The sequence below is a fragment of the Diceros bicornis genome, chromosome X (genome assembly GCF_020826845.1).
Source record: "Diceros bicornis minor isolate mBicDic1 chromosome X, mDicBic1.mat.cur, whole genome shotgun sequence".
Lineage (NCBI taxonomy): Eukaryota > Metazoa > Chordata > Mammalia > Perissodactyla > Rhinocerotidae > Diceros > Diceros bicornis.
Window position 1 is genome coordinate 121,224,399 of NC_080781.1, and position 23,692 is coordinate 121,248,090.

Consider the following 23,692-nt stretch of genomic DNA (forward strand, 5'->3'; position numbering starts at 1 on the left):
ATCTGGTTCCTGGCTAACACCATATTCTGCATCCTGTAGCTCAGCACTCTGACTGTACAACCTGTAGTCTCCAAGCTGATACTGGAGTGGAGTCTACAACAGGCCTTTCCAGCATTCCATAAGGCCAGTTGTATCTGACTGATGATGCAGATTGAGAAAATCAGTGAATCTCATGGGCATCAGGCCACTGCTGTTCTTTGGTCAAGGCAATAAGAAGCAGTACAGGACTTCTCAACATTTCAAGTTGATAAGAAGTAGCAAGTTGTTGAGAAGTGAATATGAATGTGAAGGAAGAGGAAAGAAAAGCTCAGAAATCCAACCCAAATCCAAAATATTAGGTGGCCCGCCTAGCAGCAGTCAGTAATTCTTATACTGTGATATTGGAATAAGCACAATGGGCTGAGAGGGCAAACCCGAATCCAGAGGCGTCTAGAATAGATCATTCTAATTGCCATTCTATGTCACGTGCAGGGAAAGCAATTAAACTATCCCTACATCAGCCATCCTACAGCCCACTAAGGGCCTCAATGATGTTGAATTAGTTCATAAGCCAATAAAATGCACAAATACAACAAATCCTGTCCAGTAGTAACCCATGAAATTACCCCAAAGTCATTTCATCAGTTGAGTCAGAGCTTGAGGTAAATTTGAAGTAGTTCATGAATAGATAAGAGCACATGGAAAAAACAAATTACATATCAAAATCATGGAGGAATCCCACTTATAATTTTTTCCTTTTAACTACTGACACAAGCACTCTGAAATTGGCTCAGGATTGTAGAGATATCTAGGTGCCCCTCCATGGGCAGCCCAGCAGCACAGGCCATGTGACAAAGAAGAAAATTGGTCTCCTCCAAGAAGGAGCATCAAAGTAAACAGAAGACCAGCACACAACATGGTAACGGTCACACTGCCACTTTAGACGCAGGATCTCTGCTCACATTCAAGAGGGAAAGAGAGCCGCCATGGCTTTTACTTGACCTCCGTATCATGGTGGCCTTTGTTCCATGGGTCAGGAAGCCAGGGAGAATTTTGACAAATGCTTTATATGCACTCACTTGTTTGTTTCTGTTATGCCTTAGATTATATTAATGAACAATAGATTACAATAAATATGAAAAATATTTGGAGGAACCTCAAACTCCCTCCAGGTAAGTGATTCTAAACGTGCTTTGGGTCTTGTGTTCCTTGACAGTCAGATATATGTGAAAAGAACTTCAACCCAGAAAAATTCACAAATGCAAACAATTGCATATATTGTATAAAACTCCAGAATAAGAGCCCAAGATCTACAGATTGTTTACTCAATCACTTCCTATATCTCTCAATGCCATAAATTCTAGGAACAGTGTGTAATATCCTCTTCCTTGCAAAAAAATTAAATAAATAAGAAAACACAAAAAATAGGAGTGACACTTTTTTAACCTCTTTTAATAAACTTCATTTCAGTTTGTGTGCATGGTGTCCAAAGTCTTTGCATGGATTAAACACCATATGCCAACTTCCCAAATTTTACATTCCATGCTGCTGCAAACTCTCACCACAGAGAATATGAAAAACTACCTAGTTGCTGATAAAAAATTAAAACCCTCAATTTAAAGCAAAGTAACCAATATAAATTTCTCCACATATAAATTGAGATCATCAAAGACGTATATTCACAAGTTAAGAAATGTATCATATTTGAACAATTTATATTTTGATTTTCATATACCCTCCCACAAAGTGAGTCTTTACTTACACTAGATTGTAAAAACTTCAGTTGATGAGTTCCAAGGAAAGAAAGAAAGAACATGAACTGTTTTTTAGCTCATCTTCAATATTTTTAAATTTTTTCAAAGTTTGGAATTTTTCAATACTTTTAAATATTGGGGATCTTCAATATAGCCAAGTTGATTTCCAAATAATACTATGATTTCATAACGGCAATACAAAGTCACATTATCACAAAACGTAGAAAGTAGAAAGTAAAAGACTCCTAGAAATGACTACTGTTATTATGTTGCTGTATTCTTTTCCAGACTGTTTTCTACACATATACTAGATTTTTACCAAAATAGGATCATTCTATACTAGCTGTTCTACACCTTCCTGTTTTCATTTGATACTCCTTAAACATTTTTCAGTAACTTTAGTTATAGATTTGCCTCGATCTTACCTGCAAAGTAGTTTTCCATTTTCTGGCTGTACTGAAATTTATGGCTGTACCTATTAAATGATGGCTGCAAGCAGCTAGAGCTCAAGAAGTGCCTATCTCTGGTCTCCATAACCCAACAAGTTTCTTATTTTAGAAGCTCAGTCACTTCTAATGTTGAAGCCAATCAAAGCATTCTACCAGTCTTTGAAAACATCTTCAACTCTCTCCAGTCCCTGGTTGTCACTTGCTCTTTCTTAGCCTTCAGATATTTTTGAAACCTAAATTATTATGTTCCTAAGGTCAGCTTCTCCATTCCCTTTTTCATATAAATCTCAATTATTCTCTTACTCTGAAGTGCTTTACTGTACATGCCAAACACTCTGAATTGAAAGAGACATGGCCAATTTATTTTAAAGAAAAGCATCAGAATTTTTTCTCTTTCCTCTCCTTTTCCACAGTTAGGAGGGAGGATGTTGCTTCTCACCCCAGTGCCTCTATATGTATCCCCTAGTCCCTCCCATCTCTCCATGAAGAGAGGAGGTTGGTGAGCACTTAACAAATGTACTGATGATTGCAAGAATGCCACCAACTGCATAATTTAACCACAACTAGACATAGTACTCCATTCACCTTACTTACTCAAAGAAATTTGACAAATATTTTGTAATAGATGCCTGAGCCAGCCAGATGCCTATAAAACATGCCACCCTACCCACAGCTCAAACTGATTCCTGTTGCTCTGATTTGGCTACTGAACCCAGATTTTAATTACCTGAATCCTGTATCTTGGACAGGTCCCTTCATATTTTTATTATGGATGCACTGTCTATCTGTCTGGCTTCTGATTCGAGTTTCTGGCTTAGGCAGTGCCAATGGGCTTATTCTCATCTCTACACGTAGAGCAGATGGGCCACAGTGCCTAATCCCAGGTATCAACACCAAGTCCCCATGCCCCCACCTGAAGCAGCCTGCCCCTAGAGGGCAGGCTTTCTTTGGAGGACAACTAGGATGCCATTTACCATGTACAAAATACTGTTTTAGTACCATCTGATAAACCATTCAGTCTCTGCTTCGAGGAGTTCATAGTTGAGTAAAATCAAACTATGAAGTGTGTGTATAGCTCTAATCATAAAACAGATAAGAAGGTATCTATTTAGTATTTTCTCTGTTCTCTTAGCTATGTCTACATAACCATAATCTCAATCATTAATGATGGTCAAAAGACACTATTAAGCCCCTCCCCTTGACTAAGCTTTTCTAGTTTTATCAATTATCTTTGAGAAATATAGTTACTACGCTTCATGCTTCTAGAGAAGAAGTGTCACAACACTTCTCACTAGGAAAGACCTGGCAGGTGGTTTCATTTTCAGTGAACATGGACCCTTTTCCTTTCTTTACTTGCTTCAGTAAAGCATTGCTGGCAATGAAACAGCTACATTCATGAACTGGTTGCAAAGCCAAGAACAGCCTGCTCCTGGTAACCTAGGCAGCCAACTGATCAGCCTTCAAATGGGAAGCTGGAATAAGACTTTCAGTTGTACCTGGACAAGAGCTGGGTTGTTAGACAGGGTCATTAGAAAGGAAATAGGAAAGAGCTGCACAACACGAAAAAGCCTCGAATCCAACTGTTGCTATGGCACTTGAACTCACATTGGCACGTACATGTCTTGAGTAGAAAACAGGTACACAAATGGGAATGAGTTGCTGGGAGAGAAAGAAGAAAAGGAGGGAACAGGTTCCAGTGCCATCCTCTGAGATAAGATCCTCTGGTTGCTTTCTGGCAATAAACCATATATGTCAGTAGCTGGCCTGTTACTATCTATTTCATTTTGGAATAGAGCAGAAAGTCTTAATGCTGCAAAGAAATATTAGAGTCAATCTAGTTCAACACCCTTATTTGACACGAGAAGAAATAAGCCCAAAGGGGCTGGGTGGTTCAGCCAAGGGCCCACTACTTAGTGAAAATCAGAACCAGATCTGAGTGGGATTCAAGTCTCCTGACATCTACTCTAGAGCACTTTCTCTGTAAAATTCTATCTTTCAAGAAAATCATTTGGTTCATGTAATCTATAGAATAATTAGAAAAAAATATCAATTCAAAGATTTTTTCTTTTTAGATACAACTCTTCTGGCAGCAAATCTTTTACCTTCTGAAACTAAATAGCACCGACTTTCATTTAACTGAAATCAAATCACCAGAGAACTCATATTTGCATATGCATATTGCATATATAATTTAAATAGATTTCTATCTTCCTGTTTTTGTTTTAGCTTGACGTTTCAACTTGACTGTACTTATCTGTAAGCACCAACTAACAGGAAATGCTGGACTGATGGACAGGATACACCATGTACTACAAGTAGTCTGGAGCCATGGCATCCTAGGTACCTAACTCCATACCAAGCACAAAGAGGCTCTAAATAAAATTCTATTTCCCATTCGTGATTACCTTGGCAGCCACAGCAGACAGAGGCCCCTCATCTCTTACTGTGTCATCAAATCAGACCTTACCTAAAGACTGCTCTATTCTAGAAACTCCTCTGGATGAGAATGTGATCAAATATCAACATAAGTAACTCAAGACAAAGAAAAAGGGAGCTACTGCAAAACAGATAATTGTCCCAAGTATGCACGCTGCGAAAGTGCCAAATGTCCTTCCCTCACGTAGGCAGTTTTCTATGGGTAAATGAACTCAGTTCCAGTTTTGTAAATGGTGTAGTATACTCCAAAATACAAAAGCCATGATAGACCACAGCTGAAGTGTAAGGAAAATGGCATCATGGGTACATGGGCATTTGTGAACTTGTCTGAGTGCAGAAGCCCTAGGTGAACAATGTGTTTGTGGAAATAGGAATCTTCTGTTGAGCAGCAATAAGGTATAAACACCTGCCCTCACTGGCCTCATTCTTAACTCCCATTCTTAACTTGGGCTGCAAGTCCCCGAGACCACTGTACACACAGGAAAATGAAATTATTTCTCACCCTCCAGGAGAGCTGCATCCCCCATTCCCAAGAGCAGGATAGGCTGACCATTTTGAATGCTGGGTGTTTGTATGTCAGAAAGTACCTATATTCATTTCAGCTTCCTGAAGCGTTTATGAACATAGGTTAGTCATATTTTAGCCACAATGTGGGAAATAAGACAGGCAGGAGATCTCATAAGTAGGTTGTGAGGAATAAATAATGAAAAAGCACTTTGCAAACTATGAAGTAAAATCCTAACGCTCACTAGCATAAGATCCTTTACTTGACCGTTAGCCTACTTCATCACAAGCTGCCTGGGAGGAAGGCAAACGCTAGGCGTCATCAGCACGGCCTCCAGTTACGGCTTAGGACAGAGAACGAAGGAACTGGCTGGAGCCGTTTCATCGCAAATGAGACCAGGTCACTGCATTTTTCCAGAAGACACCCAGTTCTTGGGGTCTTATGACCTCCATTCACTGTTCAAAGCTAAACTTTGTAATAAGGTAAAAGCTGATTTAATCCATTCATTTCATCTGAAAAAACACTACCAACAATGTATTGATTTTTTTCCTTCATAAAGAGGGCAACTTCTTACCAGATACTCGAGCTTAGGGTAGTCTAATAAAAGAGGCAGAATACAGAGTCAGAATTATAAATAAAGGCCCCATACTTGCAATTCATTTTTCAATACCAAAGCCCAGAAACGAACACCATTTTGAAACATTGGTATATAACAGATAGCTGAGAATAAACTATGTATATGAGGCTGACACCATAGAAAAACCGAATAAACAAGAAACGGTACAGGCTTGGAGTTTCTGCAAAACAATCAAACCTGGCAAAGCCGAAGATACAATGTGAATATGATAAGCACTCTCTCTCCTTAGAGATTCTATAATCAAGATGAGATGACAAATATGTATGATATAAAGAAAGGACAGAGCTTTCCGTAAAATATTACAGGAAGAACCTGTCACCAGTATTCTTTCTGCACCTCCACCCACCCTACCCCACAAAGAAGGAAAAAAATTCTGCCTTAAGCAGCTACTCACTGTAAATTTCATATTTAATGAAAGTCATTCATAAAAGTTGTTGTTCCTTCTTTTAAAAAAGCTCCCGTGCATATTCACATATATTCAAGCAAAATGTTATGATATCTGGAATTTGCTTCAAAATAATCCCATGGTGGTAGGAAGGAGGAAAGGGCAGAGATCAAACCCAATGGACCACGGGTTGATACTTATTGTACATGATGATGGGAACATGAAGTTTCTTTGTACTGCTTGTCAACTTTCGTGTGTTTGAACACTTCCGTGATAAGTTTATAAATTGCAATTTGCCTCGGAGAGCAGCTTCAAAGGCTGGTCATTGTAATAAGTGTTTTCTCGCACTTGCTCTTCTCTGAAGAGCATGAAACCAAACCAACCCTGCACACTGTGCATTGGAAGGTGGAGTCAGAGAGAAGGGGTCAGAGCTCTGGAGACGTGGCTCACCAAACTTGTCACCATCTGGCCAGGACTGTAGATGTCAGGATCTAAGGACATTTGATTCCTTACAGGAGACCTCATACCAAGGATCCCACAGAGGGTTATCAAAGCATCTGGATATGAGTAACACAGGCAGCTCTAGTGGCTCTGTGATGACCTCTACAAAGGTTCACATCCCCAGTCACAAACGTGAAACAAAATCATTACGTGCAACTAAGGCCATACAAGGGAGTATGGCATTAGAGGAAATAAAGGTATATTCTGTGGAACCAATATGGGACTACAACTGTTTCTAGAAGAAACAATAAAAGCATCTGCCCAATTCATGCTTTAACTCATTCTTTGTACTAACTCTGAATCTTGCTAATATCAGGAGACAATCACGAATGGATTTGGGGCTGATTTTTCCCCCCAAATCCAATCCCATCCGTCTTTTCGCTTGCTGTTCTCTACTGCAGAGGTTGAAAAGCTAAACACACTTTTGCCAGGATATCTTGCAGCTATGTGCAAAATGTATTGTCTCGGGGTGCAATACCTGGATTGAAAGGGGGAACCACCAGGCCAACGTGCTAAGGAAGGGAAAGCTGAACGACCCTCAATGATACCTGCTATGACACAGATCTCTTTACACTATTGTTCGGTTGGGTTATATGCAGCCAAAAACACTCTTGTCTGGTTCAGGAAGAGAATCAATGTCTCTCTAAGCAAATGAGAACCCAAAAGGGATATGTGTGCTAGAAAATGTTTAATAACCAACTCTCTGAAAGGCAAAAAGAAAAGAACTGATTTGTAGTGTTTGCCAATTTCTATGGAGTAAATAATCCCAGCATGGCCAATTCAAGCTACCAATGGATGTCATTAACTGTGGAGTTGGGAAGGAATGTGCATAAACATCTCGTACCAGCACAAACCGGCTCCAACACACCACTGGCCACGTCCTGTCTAGACTTCCCAGGAAACCAGACTCAAGCAAAGAGCTTAGGAACTGCTAAGCACTTTATCTAACCTCATAGAGAAATGGTATTGGAAGCGGGAGTGGGCACAGGAAAGAGGGATGGGGAGGAGGAGAGAAACGGAAAGAGAGTGGATTTGTTTAGAATTGGTAATTACTTACCAAACTGGAAAACATTACTTTCAACTCCTCACTTTCCTTAGGGAGCAAGAGCTTTAAAATTCTAAGATATCAACAGCTCGTGGTGGAAATGTTTTGTGCTACTTGGTTATTTGACATGACTCTTAAATTTGGTTTTATAACCATCATGTGACAGTAAAGTGTGGGTGCCTCCATGTTTAACACTTAAGTGTATACATGGTATTTTCACACAGGTTATCTCATTTAACCCCCACAATCATCCAGGGATAAAAAAAATTATTTTTTGTGTGTTTTACAGATTAGGAAACTGAATCACAGACATTAAATAACTTGTTCAAAGTAAGCCAGCTTCAGAATTTACCCCTTATGGAAGTAAAAATCTGTGATGACTCTTCTCACTACAACCCCAACCAGTTTGGGGTAGAGTTACAGACAGAGGGAAGGTTTCTCTTAGTGGCTGTTGGACCCCAATTTATGAAAAGAATGGTTAGTATGGTAGTTTATAATTAATACAAACACAGTAGCTTGTTTTCCTTCTTTACAGAAATTGCGCCTCTAACACAAACAAGAACAAAACCCACAGAGATGGCATATGAATGGTATTATCAATTTTCACATTTATTCCTTAGATTTGGTAGCTTTCAAGTTTAAGAATAACAGCTCAGATCCCTGGCACCTCAGTTGCACTTATAGATAGTTGCTTGTAAAATGAAAAGGGCAGAAAGAAAATTAGAAGCTTCTAAAAGAGGAAACTGAAAATCCTGTAGAGAAGGTAATCATTTTCAATAATGGTCATAATTATTGCTACAGGATAGTCTCTGCTTAGCAAACTTTTTGTTTTCTACTTGCATTTCTCTCTGCTGAACTCCAACTTCTCCCTCAGAATTATTAATATGGCAGTGTAATTGTTATTATCTCAACGCTTGGAAGGGACCAGCTGACTGAGAAAAGGGAAGTTTTCATGTGCTATAGGGGAAGATTGAGAGGAGGGGGAGAGATGTAAGAGAGAATAAAGCAATTAGAATGGGGTACCATGGGGACAGGTGGTCTTGGGGGTGATACTGAATGGAGGTTGCTAATAAATGCAGAGGCTTTGAAGTCTGAATGAGGTGAGAGTAGACATAAAGGTGGGCTGTGAAAGATGGGAGGAATTAATCCAAAGCAAAAATGGTCTATTACATAATGGTACCCATGAACCAGGCTGCTGCATACAGAGGGGCTGAGGAACAATGGGCTTGCATTTTTGATTAGGCAGAGTGGAAAACTACCTGCCTCAAAACCACACAGAGGCTTATGGGAATTGGGGGCAGTCTTATGGACATTTTGCTGCCAACCTAGGCCCTCTGGGTAGACCCTGATAAAAGGATATCAACCATGCACAAGAATACCCACTAAGTACTAGAGGATCTACTGATGGCCTGAGCCATCACAGAAGCTGCTGTTCCTATGATGCCCAAGGCCCCGTAGCAGCAGTAAAATCGAAGGTGTAGGAAGTAATTGTTGCATCAGGCGGGCTGCTGGCACTTGCATTAGCTCCAGCTATTCTTTCCTAATGCAAATCAGCCAAGCCTTCTCTGCACCAAAAAGACTGGGAGTGAAGGGGAGTGGCATGTTAGTGTAAAAACTCCCAATGTTTTTCTTTCTTGGGGAGAACCTTAAAGCCATAGGTTTGCAGATGAGCTCTCCTAATTGCCTTTCTGGAGCATCCATGACTGTAGAATTAATGTATAACTTTTTAAAACATTTTTAAGTAAAGCAAGTGTTCTGTGGGGTAGAAAAAGGAGGGATCAAGGATTTCAGGCAAGATTCTAAACGGACCCATTTATTTTCAAGTATTTGAGAAATATGTTGCTGAAAACATACAAGTATTAAGCCCTTAACACTACAGATGGATCCCGGGTTGGGGAATATACCCTTTGAGCTATGTTCCAAGGGTCAGAAAACTGAGGCTCAAAAATTTACTGGTTCAACAGTCACACAAGATTCTAATCCAAATAATCAGAGGTCTGATGATACTGAAGTGAGGAATCCGTGCTAGCTATCAATGCATTGTCTCTTAGCTCCAAATTCATCCCTCAATACACGCTCTGCAATAATGGACAGAATTCATTTAAACATTTCTCCTTTACAGCGAGCACAATGTTAGGCTTTGCCAGTAGAGGGCGTCGGAGGGACATTGCAGGAGGAAAGGGGCTCTCCGCTGTTTCCGGCACAGCGGGTCAGCGGTGTGGATGTGAGGAAGTTTGGCGAAGAGGTGTGTGGATAGACGACTCCAAATGGGCACAGAATGTGAAGATATCAGGTGGACAAAATGATGCACGCTGTAAATGTCAATCAGCTTCTTTCTCCAGCCGCCTGACTGCTTACTCAATGAGCTTCTGAACAAAGAGGAGGCAGGGACGGAGGCTGTGCATGGGTAAAGCAACACAGACTTCCCCTCAGGAAGGCTAACCTGGCCACCCCTACTGCTGAGTGTGTAACCTGCTGATGGCAGAGATCAACACTAGCCCCGGACATGGCACCATTCCTCTGCAGGACCAGCCAGCCACCTGTTGCTAGATTGATTACATTGGACCTCTTCCACCACAGAGGGGGCAAATATTTGTCCCCACTGAAATAGGTATATATTCTGGGCATGGGTTTGTCTTCCCTGACGGGAAGATTCTGACGGTAATGCTTCTGCCAGCACCACCATCCATGGGCTCACAGAACGCCTTATCTAACGTCATGGCAATCCACACAGCCTTGCGTCTCGTCAGGGAACTCCTCTCACAGCAAGGAAGTGCCATAATGGCCTCGTATCCATGGAAATAACTGGTCTTACGACATCCGCCATTACTCACAAGCGGCTGGCCTAACTGAAAGGTGGAATGGCTTACTGAGGACTCAGTTATAGTGCCAATTGGGAGAAAATAGCTTGCTAGGATGGGATTCAGTCTCATAGGATACAGTTTATGCTTTAAATCACAGACCATAATGTGGTGCTGTGCCCCCATACCCAGAATACATGGGTCCAGGAATCAAGGGGTAGGATGTAGGTGTAGGTGTAATCACTATTACACCTAATAACACACTTCCTGAATCTTTGCTTTCCATTCCAGGAATTTTGAGCTCTACTAGTTTGGAAATATGAGTTACCAAGGGAGGAATGCTTCCACCTGGGACCACACAAATGTTTCCACTGAACTGGAAGTTGAGAGTGCCACCTGGACATTTGGTCTCTTTGTGCCACTGAACACGCTGGCATAAAGAGGGGTTAGTTTACTAACTGGAGTGATGGATCCCGATTACCAAGGAGAAATTAGTTTGCTGCTATGCATTGGAGGCAAGGAAGACTTCGTGTCAAATAAAAAAAAAATTCTGACCTCGGTAAGGAGTGACTTTATTCGAGGGGACTTCTGCAATAGGAGGAGAGGGACTATTGCCACAGGGAGAACCTTCCAACCATAAGATCTGCAAGTGTCTCAAAGGTCAGGTGGGAAGGGTTTTTCTTTTATAGGAAGGAGTAAATAAGGCTAGAAAGAACCAGGTGAGGGGCAGTGGGACGAACAAGTGGCATCATTGGACAGTTGATTAAGGAATGGCTTTCTCTGTGGGCAACCGATTTTTGGGAAGGATTGTTAAGGAGGGGCCATTCTGCATTCTGATGCTTGCTCAAGCTGAGAGTGAGTCAAATTTCAGGGACCTATCGGGAGAGGCAAAGCTGGACTAAAGTTTGGTCAAGTCAAGTTAGCTGGTGTTATGTCCGGATTGGTTAATGGGAACAAACAATTCAGTTCAATTGATAAGACAAAGAATGAGAATTTGGAGGGTCCGTGTCTGGCCTTGTCATAGGTGAACGAGGGGGTCATGCACAAGTCTTACCTAAGTCATACGGGGAAGGGAGATTCTTTGCAATAAGCCATTTCCTGGAACACGAAAGGGTGGGGGGATTTCTTTCTTTTTCTTCAGCTTTATTGAGATAAAATTGACATATAACATTGTGTAAGTTTAAGGTGTGCAACATGTTGATTTGATACACATATATATTGCAAAATGATTACCATCATAGAGTTCATAGAGTTAGCTAACACCTCTTTCCTGTCACATAATTCCCATTTCTTTTTTGTGATGAGAACATTTATGATCTCCTCTCTTAGCAACTTACAAGTTTGTGATACAGTATTATTAGTATTATTAGCTGTAATCAACTTGCTCTACATTAGATCCCCAGAACTTGTAACTGGAAGTTTTTGTACACTTTGACCAATATCTCCCCATTTCCTCCACCCACCAGCCTCTGGTAACCACCAACTCTCTACTTTTTTCTCCCTCTTCCACTTTTAAGGATCATTGTGATTACATTGGGCCTACTCAGAATAATCCAGGATAATCTCCCACTTTAAGGTCAGATGATTAGCAACCTTAATTGCATCTGCAACCTTAATTCCCCTTTGCCATGTATCATAACATATTCACAGGTTCTGGGGATTAGGATGTGGACATCTTTGAGGGGCCATTTATTCTACTGCCCACATTCAGGGTATCATGTCTATTGGGAATTGGGATGGGTTTCATTCATTCAAAGGAAAAATATGTCTTTTGGTGGTGGCTGGCCACAGGAGCAACTGGGTGAGCAGTGCAGGATAAGTTGCAGAGAGACCGAAGAAAAGACCCGAAGACGGCGAATGAGACATAGAGGTTTACTGGGAGCTACTTACAGGAAGGGCCCGTGGTGGCCGGCTGGACAGCAACCTGCACCCACAACCACGAGCAGGGAGGGGGTTTCTTATATAGGCAGGGGACACAAAGGCTATATGCTTGCCAAGAGGCTGTCCCTGGTACGACCATCATTCCCAGGAACAGTAGCTCACGTGGAGGGGATCTGTGTCCCTTTAAGACATGATGTTCTTTGAGTGAGATAAGGTAGGATCCGGGCTGGCCAGGCCCTGGATCGTTACAAATCCCAGCAGCTGGGTGTCCTGCCCAGAAGGGGGCCAGAAGGACACATGGTTGCAATGGGCTTGCGGGCTCTTGTTGAGCAAGCAAGGCCCAGGCCCTAGAGGTGGGGACACAGGATAGTCATTGTGGGAACGCAAGAGGGCGTTTATCCTAACGGTTGGATGATAGGTTGAGATGTGGCTGTAGCGGTTTGTTCCTGCATGTTTTGTTAGGTCTGTAATCACCCCTGTTCTAGGCAATACTGCCCAATTGCCAGCCTTTCTCCTGTTAAAGGCTCTTCGGCAGGAATGCCGTCATTCATGCACTGACCAGTGTCTCAAGTACATGGTGTTGTCTCTTGTGGGGACAGATTGTGAATGGAAGCCAGCATTGCTGTGAAAGAGTAATCAGTGTAGGTGAGCACAATGTGTTGTTTTAAAATTTCAAATGACCTCAATGCATCTGTATTGATCCAAGAACCTGTTGACATACTTAATGAGACCACTGTACGGTTTGTAGAGGTTATTGGACACGTGATAAGGCATGTGGTAATACGGGCAGACCTCACAGATATTGTGGTTCACTTCCACACCACTGCAATAAAGGGAATGTCTCAATAAAGCGAGTCACATGAATTTTTTGGTTTCCCAATGCATATGAGTTAAGTTTATACTATACTGTAATCTATTAAGTGTGCAATAGCATTATGTCTAAAAAAACAATGTACATACCTTAATTTAAAAATACTTTATTGCTAAAAACTGCTAACCATCGTCTGAGCCTTCAGTGAGTCGGAATTTATTTGCTGGTGGAGGGTCTTGTAAAAAATACATCTGCAAAGTCAATAACATGAAGGACAATAAACGAGGTACGCCTGTACAAAGAGATAATTACCAGTGGGGAAAGAGTTTATCAGTGTACATTTCCTTCATGTTGGTTACCCGTCATGAAGATGACTATGCTGGGGTGAGGAAGAATGTCACATCTGGACAGGAAAGTGCAGAATTGTATGTATATTCAATAGTGGCTTTTTAGATTGAATTAGTTTCTAAAAGATATAGTAAAAGAGAGATTTTCCAAGACTTAGCTTGCATATTTGTCCTGCAGAACATTTCGTGATTTGTGGTAGATAAGTTGGTGCAGATTTGGTAAACAAACCAGAAATGAATAACATTATATTAATTTCTTAAGAATTTCACAAAGGTATGAGTGAAGTGTAAAATCTCTTACTATGGTCTCAATATGGACATGGATGCCACCTTTATTTCTTCATGTTGGATTTGTTTCACTAGGATGCTATTTTGGGGATGTGAGTATGGGGTGTCACTCCCCTCCCATACACATGATTATGTTATCTTTAGCATAAGTAACAGTCTCCCTGGATACAAGAGACCATCAAGCAGCATATCCTTTCACATTAATTAAATGTAAGTGAGCAATCTAAAGATGCTCAGCCAGCTTTTAGTGATCACACAGCTTGAGAAGAAGTTTTGTCACCGTTCTTGATGGCCCACCTTATCTTTAGGGGGCAGAGTTTTAGATTCCACTTTAGTGCCACTGTGTGTTGAAATATAAGAATGAGGTATTCCATAAGGTATGCCATTACTAGGCTCATTCCTTCACTTGAGATGCCTCCTTTTCCACATGTCTGAATTCTGTGCAACTTTTCAAGGCTCAGCTCAGTTGCCTTGTCTGACTTTAAGCTTTCTCTAATCAACTCGGACCACAGCAATCCCCCTTCTCTGAAATTTTATCCCTCTTAATGTCTCGTTGCTTTCTTTGGCATTGTATGGTTTCATCAGTTATATTTCATATATACATCATAGACTCAAAAGATTATTAGTTGACTGGGTTGATTGATTATAGTCTGGTCTAGGCTGGTAGCCATGGGAATGGATGAAAAGGAAAAGATAGATGATTGATTGGGTATACGGTGGTTGAGGGAGAGGGTAGAATTAGACTCGATGCTATTATTTCAAGGTTGGTAGGCCCACTGACGGAAGTAGATCAAGTTCTCTGTTCTCAGCTAGATTATCCACCTTTGTCTGCTAGAATAGATGAAGTACTCAATTAATCCTTGTTGAGGTTAATTGAATTCACTTCAACTGGAACCTTTTCTCTATCTTTTTTGGTATTTGTCCAAAGTCTCTGTAGTACTCTCCATGCCATTCTTCCACGTTTGGGCTTGTCTTGTCAGATGTTGCAGGGAATGATATCCATTCAAGTCTGTCACCCCATGCTCCCTAGACTCTGCATGTATCCCATATGGGTAAATTTTTAAACTGTGTTCTCAACCACATCCTCCCTTACTCATCTACACTGCCCTGCAGCACCTCTCAATGCCTCAGCTTCCTCTCTCCTTCCTCCTATCCCTGTGGTCATTTGTGCCCTGGGCTAAAATTTGGGAGAGAAAGGCATCTGACCTCATGGACACTGGAGTATTGTATCTGTCTAGTGGTAATCTCAGGTATGAAATATTCATATTTTTTTTGAGCAGAGTACCTGGTTTATTTCTGACACAGGTGAACCTCAGGACAGTTGCAAATTCTGGGATGAGGGGTGGGTGTTGGGGCCAGAACTCCACCTTGCAGGCAGGGAGAGCCTCATCCTGCATGGACACAGTGCTGTTGCTGCCCAGCACAGTGATGCCCAGCGCCTAGTGCCAGGTGTGAGTCTCCTTGTACCACTCATGCACCACCACCGAATCCAAGTGGTGATCAACGTCACCTGAAGGTCACGGTCCTACTGCTGCTGGCCTGCCACTCAAACTTTCAGAGTGGGAAACAATGCATTCTGCTAGGTCACAGAACTGTACTTCCCTATAACTTCTCTTCTGAAATATTTTTACTGGGTAGGGTCAACATGGGGAGCAGAAGTATAACTAGGTAGACAGGAGAAGAGTGTAGACACTAGAGAGGGATGTTCTGGCCCAAGGCCCCTGTCATTGACATGCATGAAACTGTCTGAACGGCAATCACCCGATAAAAACCATCTAGTGGTCCTTATTATTATCCACATAGCAGATGAAGCATGAAAACAAGGGGTGCTTGCTTGATAGCCATCTCTTGCCAGAGGTTGCACCAGCAACTGGAGTATTATGGTTCTCCATCCAGCATTCTTTGCACTGTTTTACACCAAAAAGCAACACTAAATATAATCAAAACAAAGAATCTCACATTAAAATCTTTATTTAATTGGAATTTAATTGGATTTAATTGGAATATTAGAGCTGGAATACCTCACATGCTCAGCCTTTGCATCAGTCTGTGTTCAATCATGAGATAGAAACTACATAGAACTTAAATATAAAGAATTATTAACCTATGATAAGAGTAACTATAGGATATAAGAAAAATCTATATTGTAATCTACATTGTATTCTAGGGCTGAGGGAGAGTATCCAAAAAAGGACGAATTTGGAAAGGGGCCCTGATCTCCAGGCCTAGGGTTCAGATCTTGTTGAAGATGTAGTCGCAGCCTACTGGATGGCAGAGAATTTTGCTGGTTGGCCTGGGTCAGACATGGTCTGCAGTCAGTGGGCAAGCAGGAAGCAACCATCTGGAGAGTAGGTGGAGTGCAGTCAGGATGCAGACAAGCCTCAGCCAGAGCATGGATGCACGGGCACGCAGAGGGAGTGGGGTCCCCAGTGGTAACCCCCCAGGGCACAAGTAGATCTACAACCCATGGCCAGGTACGCAGTCATGCAGAGGGACTGAGGGTGCTGGTGTGGCAGGAGGCCTGGAGTGTGTGGATTCCTGGCAGGAGGGCTGGGCATTAGAAGGACCATGGAATACAAACCTGGGAAGGGCACGTGATCAAAGGGAGTCAGGGCCCTGGTGCAGGCCAGAGCCCTAGAGTTCATGGTGTCCGAGTTGAGACGGCAGCAGGAAAGTCATTGCCAGGCCAGGCTGGAGCTGTGAAACCATCAGGGACCACCCATTCTGGTTCTGTGGCTGGGTTAGTGCGCCACCAGATATTCTCACGATCACAGCTCGTACTGCTAACCCACCTCAACAACTGGAAACAGCAAGAGAGCCCCTTCTACTTCCAACGTACCTCTCGCACCCTCTACTGAGAAAGCTCAACATGTGCTTACTGTAAAGGAGAAATGACTAAAGGAATTCCGTCCATTATCGCAGAGCATGTATTGAAGGGTGAATTCGAGCTGAGAGGCAATACATTGATAACTGGAACAGCCCATCCCTTTGGTTTCTCAGCTTCCAAATGCACCCTTCTACATACATTTGCACTCTCTTACAGCAGCAAAACAACTCTACATTTCTACCTAGGAGCCATCCCAGTCCTCCAGTCCTTTTATACATTATCACCCTTCCCCCAAATTAGATGACTCAGAGTCCCAAGTCATTGCCTCTGTCGTGGGCTTTATTAATTACTCCTCAAATTCAGTCAGGCACCCGTTGAATATTCTGTTACCTAAAGACTAAATTGTAGAGTCAACCTCCAATAACTTGTGCATAAAATAAAAAATAGAAAGCAGGATAGAGAAAAAGAAAATGGCGAGTATATACAAATAGACACATACATATAATAAACGTAGAGAAAATATGCAAAGCTACTATAGCCCTTGTTTCTGTAATTGATCTCAAGGTCTTAGTTCTTCGATTACCAATTACAATTTTCCCTCACCCCCAGCTAAAACCTCAGATGCTTTGGGTTCTCTACCTGGTGGGGTGACCAAAACCATTCCCCAAGGGTCTGAATCCTGAATCATTCTGCTTTTTTTCTTGTTGTGATAATTTTCCATTAATTTTTACTACTGTGTGGTAGGCAGAGTAAGGACCCCACAAAGATGTCCACATCCTAATCCTTGGAACCTGTGAATTTATTGTTACAAGACAAATGGGAATTAAGGTTGCAAATCAACTGATCTTAAAAATAGGGAGATTATCCTGGATTATTTGGCTAGGCCAAGTCTCACTAGGGTTCTTAAAAGTCGAAGAGGAAGGCAGAAGACGGAGAACCAGAGATGGCAGTGTGAGGACTCAGTCTGACATTGCTGGCTTTTGAGGTGGAGGAATGAAGCCATGAGCCAAGGAATGTGAGCAGCCTCTAGAAGCTGGGAAAGGTGAGGAGACAGATGATAATCCCCTTAGAGCATCCAGAAGGATTGTAGCCCTGCCAACATCTTGCTTTTAGCCCAGTGATACCCATCTCAGACTCCTGACCTCCAGAACTGTAAGAAAATAAAATTGTGTTGTTTTAAGCTATTAAGTTTGTTGTAGTTTGTTACAGAAGCAATAGAAAACTAATACACTGAGTGTCAAAGAAAGTTTTCATATCCATGGATTACCTGGAAACCTGATCCGTAAATTAGAGAACCAATTAAAATCCATAATAAATAACAGCCACTGAGTCACTGAAGAATTATTTTTATCTTTTATTTGAAATAACAATATAACAGGGTAGATGGCATATAGCCACTCATTGTGCACTCAGAATTTCTTCTCACAGGGCGATGATGGATTCCACTCAAGCCATCTTGTCCAGGAGGACAGATCCTCCCTGTCAGGGCTACCCCAACCATCTTCTTCACCCTTTGATTCGCCCTGCATTTGGAAGTGCTACATGCTAAAGAGCAGCATATTCAGGATGTCTAATACTCCATACTTCACACTCCAAATTTTAAAATCTTGTAAAACTATTAGCATCTTTATTTTCCTTTCAAAACCGACTAACTTTCTCACACTCTTACCAAAACTCCTGCTTCGATGCCTATGTAACTGGGCTTAGATTTAACTATTCTAGAGAAGTCAAAAGCCTGAAATTGGGAAACCGAACTATCACTCCCCTCTTCTAAATCTAACTCCACCCTTATCCTTCAAGCTCTCCAGCTGCTGAAGTACTACAAAAGCTGAACAAATCTTTCATTATTATGTATGCAACACCTTCTTTCATGAGAGTGATTAATTCAATCTAGGAAACTCTTATCTACCTTAGCAATCTTCAGGTCCCATTCAAGCCTCCTTCTAGATGCACTGTGTTCTGAACAATAGAATTCCCAAACTTTGGAGTCTGGTTTTCCCCATAGAGGGCATCTTTCTAATTTCCCACAGCACTAAATTCCAGTTTATCTCTGTAAAGGCCTCTGGGTTTAAGAGGATCAACAATCTCTTGGATTAATACAGCTGTACTAAGACCATACCCCATACACAAGGGGAAACACCCTTATTGGTAAAAGTGGGACCGAAAATTCAATCCCTCTATGTGATGTGGGGAAGCCTTTTAGTACAAGTCATTTGTTTATAACAAAGGTACAACGCGTTACAGATTCATTGCCTCAAAGGCAGGAAAAGGCTAGGTTACAGAGATGGCATGTGCATAACATCAGAATTATCAAGTCCCTGAATAATATTGAGCTCCTACAGAATATGATCAGGATCCAGGAGACTTTTACCCAGAAGTACATCATATTCAGGCACAAGTTTTTTGACACGGTATCAAATCAGTAACAAGTTTGACTTTCAAATCCTACAGTCCACTTTAAAGCATATATTGTTTACTTGTTAAAGGAATAAGACCACCATGCTATAAGGCACAGAGAAACAAAAGAAATCTGGAATTAGTCTTGTAATGTTGAATGAAGAGGATTGTTCAAGGCTTCAAATCAAGTTCTGGTAATCAATGTTCCTTTGTGGCGATGCATGCGTTTCTCTGAGAAGACCAAAATGGCACGGTGGCCTCAGATCACTAGGAACAGCTTGCTAGCAGAGGAACAGGAAAAATGGGTCAACTTCTTGAAGGCAAATCAACTCTATCCTCAAGGTTTAAGTTTAAGAGTATATAGCCCCTTTGGCCTTGGGGAAAAGAAGGCAGTATGGCAAACAATTTAGAGACTTGACTTGGCGTTCAGTCTCATCTCTATCTGCCCAAGAGGATTCATAAGTTACCAGCTTCATTTACCATTTATTGCCAGAACCCCAGCAACTATTTGTTTTATTGCCAGGAACTCAGCAAATGGTTGTGGGTTTTTTTCTTTGCCAGGACTCCAGAAACTATTTTTTCACCATCAAATTGCTGAGTATGATCAGCAGAAGAATGACTTTGTGTGTGTGTGTGTGCTTTGACTTTAATAAATTTACAATGGAAAGGCATACGTGAATATAAGAAGCAAAAAATGTAATCATCCCTGTTTGCAAAATATAAACAATTCAAATGTACAATAGCAAAATACACCAAGATACTCTATACACTACAGTAGTGGCTCTCCAACTTTTTCAAGCATCAGACTCTCCATCAAATTGCTGACCCCGACCCTGGGGTTCTGAATTGCAGGTCTGTGGTAGAATGCAAGGAGTTTTTATTCCTAACAAGTTCCTCCATGCTCCTGACGTTGCAATTAAAAGCCATTGCATTAGAATATGGAAAGCACAATTCTAGTCTAATGGGAGAGAATTAATGCTTATCAGCTGTAACTGTGGGACTGAGGTGTCTGTATCAGGGTTAGAAAGGAGATTTCTCCATAAGTGTTTCTGCTTGAACTTTGGTCCTGGAAGCTAACTGCCTCTTCATCTTTGGCTAGAGTTCAGAGTTTTCCTTCCACGGAGGAAGTGGTAGCCAGTGAGGCAGTCAAGCAGATCTGTGCAAGCATAAGTCTGTTCCTCTTATTCCCCCTGAGGGGTCTCCCCAGCCTTTGTGTTAAAAGGCTGGGACTTCCCTTCCCTTCCCAACAGCTCTTCAAAGATCTCATTGTGCATGTAAAAGAAGATGTACCCCGTGCAAAGCCTGGCCTCCTGCATCACAGCCTCTTGGATACTTGCTACCTGCAGATCATTATAAGTGAACCAGACTTGCCTCTCAAAGTCATAGGCATCGCTGATATAATGGCCTGAATCTGGGGTCTTCCCAAGGTGGCTGACAACAGCAATGAGACGATAGGCATGACTATCTCCCATCTCGGCATTTCTTTTTGGTTTCTTGGCTTTAGCTTCTGTCTTCTCCATATCGAAAAGGTCTTTGTTTCCAGGGTTTTTATTGGAACCCAATGCACCTAGGGAATTCACATGGGCCTCCTGGAGACTTAATTCTGTAGGTCTTCTGAGGCGCTCTGTGTACCACTGGGCATCTGGCTTCGGAAGGCTTTGAAGCAGTGCTTGCTGAAGGGCTTGTTCGTAGATTCTCATCCTTTTACACTGCTGGATCTGTTGAGCCACTCTTCGGAATCCTTCTGGAATTCTGGGTTTTTTGTCTCCATAAAAATCTTCAGTAGTCTCAGTGACATTCTCAAAATCTACAAGCATATGGGTTTTCTCATATTTCTTTAGTTTTAGATGTTCAAGCACTTCTTGAGAATGAACTGCAAGACAAGTACCCGGACTGCTGGTGGACTTACGTTCACCTCCACGGGTCTGAGAAAGGGAGGCGTCTTTCAGACCCGTCATCAAGCCAGCTGCTAACAGCTCTTTTTCAATGATTCTTCCATGTGCTGAGTTTACCAATTTGGACTCTATTATATTCAGTTTAGAATATTTTTCCAGCTCTTTTTTCTGCTGTTCTCTACCAGTTCCTTTATTGACAATTTGGTATTTTTGTGGTTCAGGCTCTTTGTCTGATCCAGTGTGTGGAGTCACGGAATTCCTGGATTCCGAGGCCAAATTCGTTGAAGCAGTCAATGAACTGATGGCTTCAGAATGCATCTTTTGAAGGATCTTTAAGATTTGGAAATCCCTAGTACGTATATTCTTGCTCAAGGGAAGAGGTGGTTTGGTACTTTCATTGCAATGAGAAGACAATTTCAAATATTTGGAAATAATGACTTCCTGGTCATCCTTCCTTAAAGACCACGACTCATTAAAGCTATAGCGTTTCAGATGAACAATAAGGACCCTGGGCAGCCTGCTGAATTTGTGCACTGCAACAGAACTCTTGTGCTTACACTTCTCACATTTATACTCAAGCTCTTCCACTCCAAAGTAAAGATCAAAAGTAGATTGAATAGACAAAGGAAGTGCTTTCATTCCTTGGGGAAGGTTGATGGAGAGATAATTACTCACTTCTCTCTTGAGAACAACCTTACCACAGGCTTTACAAATAATAGAGCACAGCAACTCAAATTCAAAATTAGTGATGACAGGACAAACCAGGACTTCGGTGGCAGCATTGCTAGCAAAAATCGGTTGAGGTGAATTTTCTTCCTCAGATTCAATTTTAGTCTTCCAAATACTGTTTATTTTGCCTTTGTTCTCTTTTATCTGATCTAAACAGTGACCTAAAAACTCATGAGCATCATTCTGTTTGTTGCCAGAGAATATCCCTGCAACTGCTGAAATGGTCTTTTTAATCTTCACAAGTAACTTTTCCTTGAGTTTTACGTTATAAATATCTTTCAAAACAAGCAGCTGTGCCAAGCACGTGCTAACATCAAAGGGAATTTTCCCCCATGGGAAACCCTGATTGAGTAAATCATCAGCAAATGATGGAATCGAAAATAGGGACTGTAAAACTGCATTCATGTAACAGGTGTTGCCCAAATTGGGGAGGCCTTCCCATAGTTTTTCTGGGTAACTGTCAAAGGTCATCTTGAGTTTCTTCCACTCTGGGTCATCCTCACTAAACTTTGGTTCCAACAGAAATGCCAAATACATTTTCTCATACAGAATTTGGGAAAGAGCAGTGCCATCTAGGAAAGGGTTTCCAGTAAAATCGGTCTTGAATTTACGTCCAAATTCTAATTTCTCACTCTCTCTCAACTCTTTTATCTTCGATTTTTTCTTCTCATTGTGGCTTGCATACTTCAAGGGATTTCTCTTGGATTCCTTGTTTCTGACAGAGTTATTCTCCTTTGGGAAGTTCTCATTCATCTCTGAACCAGATGATAGCATCTTTTTCCTCTTCTCACATCGCTTTTCTAATAACTCTTTGCAGGTAAGTGTTGATAATTTTGATGTAAACAAAGGCATCTTCTTGAGGTCAGGTATTCCGTTTCCTTCTCCTGTCTCATAAGCTGCACTACTTGACCTCTTACACACTTTGTGAAATGAAGTTTTGTTCATTTCCTTCTGTGTTGTTGTGCCAGCAAAGACACCTCCATCCCTACAAGGTCTCATGGGTGGTTGAAGATTATTTTGATGGACTCTATCCAGGAACATCTTCAACTGTTCAGCATCTCTGGAGGATAATCTTTCAATAAACAAGAAGTTATCATTTTGGAAAGTTAAATGCAGGTGATTTTGGTTTTCTCCGTAAGATCTAAAAACCACATTTTTAATATTATTAATTAGCTGAAAAGTTGTATACTCTCCAGTGTTGAAACAGACCACCAGTCTAAGTTTCTTCTTCTCTTCCACTGTTTGGATGAATGCTTCTTTCGACTTAGACATCCCAATCTTCCTGTCCCATATTTGGGCAAAACCACGTACAATTAGAGGAGCCATGCTTTTTTTACAAATAAAATACACGTATCCGGAATTATTGAAATACACGTATCCGGAATTATTGACAATCTCGAAGTTCCAACTTGTTTTGCAAGTTCACTTGTGGAGACAATACCAAAGAAATGGTTCTTTAATTCTCTATACAGAATGATCCTGTTTCTAATGTTGGTTTTCTACCAGAGCCTCTTCAGATTCCGGATATCCAGCTCCTCAGTGATAAAACCAATATCCTTCAAGAGCTGTCCGTGGTTGCATGAGGGCAGAGTCTTGATTCCCAAGGCAAGGTGGCTACTGGAAAAAAATCAAGAAAACTTACTTAGGTTATCAGAGAAATGCTTGGATAGAACTCATACTCTACTCCCATACCCTAAATCTCCTTTCCACTGCAATACTAGATTCCATTCTGATTAATTTCCCCACTTCAACTGAAATCATTAAACACGTGGAAGACTTTCAATACATAGCCGAAGAGCATAATGAACAGTGTCTCAAGTGTATGCATATTATATACTAATCCTCCTGTCATAGAATGACCCCACAGGGCAACCACAATAAGTAAATAAGAAAGTGAGAGGCACTATCTGGCCCTTGACCCAATAACAGATGAATAGCTCTTGATGTCCAGAAATCTAGAAGACTTCATACCCAGGCCACTAAAAGTAAATCGATCTATAAGTAAATCGATCTATCTCACTCCAC

The 23,692-nt window shown here is 41.4% G+C and overlaps 1 protein-coding gene and 1 pseudogene across 39 annotated transcripts in view; one reads left to right on the plus strand and one right to left on the minus strand.

The window, feature by feature from the left end:
- The window catches only part of LOC131400368 (uncharacterized), a 380,884-nt pseudogene extending 369,752 nt beyond the window's left edge, over nucleotides 1-11,132 (plus strand).
- A 6,844-nt stretch (nucleotides 11,133-17,976) lies between these two features.
- USP26 (ubiquitin specific peptidase 26) overlaps nucleotides 17,977-23,692 on the minus strand; it is a 64,932-nt gene continuing 59,216 nt past the window's right edge. For 37 of the 39 annotated variants that reach the window (XM_058536773.1, XM_058536760.1, XM_058536752.1 and 34 more), the window contains one exon: nucleotides 17,977-23,284. In XM_058536773.1, the coding sequence (XP_058392756.1) occupies nucleotides 20,225-22,993 (2,769 nt within the window). In that variant the 5' untranslated portion in view covers nucleotides 22,994-23,284 and the 3' untranslated portion in view covers nucleotides 17,977-20,224. The remainder of the gene's footprint in view (nucleotides 23,285-23,692) is intronic. The other 2 variants (XM_058536771.1, XM_058536749.1) reach the window with 1 other exon arrangement.